Source organism: Eurytemora carolleeae, unplaced genomic scaffold (genome assembly GCF_000591075.1).
Source record: "Eurytemora carolleeae unplaced genomic scaffold, Eaff_2.0 scaffold133, whole genome shotgun sequence".
Taxonomy (NCBI): domain Eukaryota; kingdom Metazoa; phylum Arthropoda; class Copepoda; order Calanoida; family Temoridae; genus Eurytemora; species Eurytemora carolleeae.
Window position 1 is genome coordinate 421,422 of NW_019396188.1, and position 525 is coordinate 421,946.

General features: G+C 38.7%; 1 protein-coding gene across 1 annotated transcript in view; it reads left to right on the forward strand.

The window, feature by feature from the left end:
- LOC111697647 (AAC-rich mRNA clone AAC11 protein) overlaps nt 1–152 on the forward strand; it is a 2,066-nt gene extending 1,914 nt beyond the window's left edge. Inside the window, exon 4 of the mRNA XM_023467720.1 lies at nt 69–152. Coding sequence (XP_023323488.1) covers nt 69–152 — 84 coding nt within the window. The remainder of the gene's footprint in view (nt 1–68) is intronic.
- Nucleotides 153–525: the final 373 nt, after the last annotated feature.

Genomic DNA, 525 nt, shown 5'->3' on the forward strand with positions numbered 1-525 from the left:
TGAGTTACTACGACTAGTTGACTGGGTGGGAACAGGAACCAAATTATATAATATCTATCTATCTCTAGGGAATGATGAGTGTTGAGTTACTACGACTAGTTGACTGGGTGGGAACAGGGACCAAATTTAATGAATTTGAGCTACGTCGCTAAACTCCCTACAACCGGTTCAAACTTAGAGATAATTAATTCAATTTTAACGACCACTTAAATTGATTAAATTGGTTGGCAGGAAGCCAGGATTGTGAACCCTGGAGAATATGTTCTGCTATCAAGTCATTTTCAGTCAGGTAAATGACTTGTGCATATCTGTTTCAGAAACAATGGAGGATTTATCAGAATTCAACAGTTTTCCAGGTAGAAAATACTACGATATCTTCCACATATAAAGGATTCTAGAATACCGTTGTAGATAGGAGGGCCTTAAAGGGACTGCTAGTCTACACTTAGGTGACGCTTTATATAAAGAGATGCATGTCCGATTCACAACGGTACCCTTGAAACCTGTATCTGATCGATAATGTGG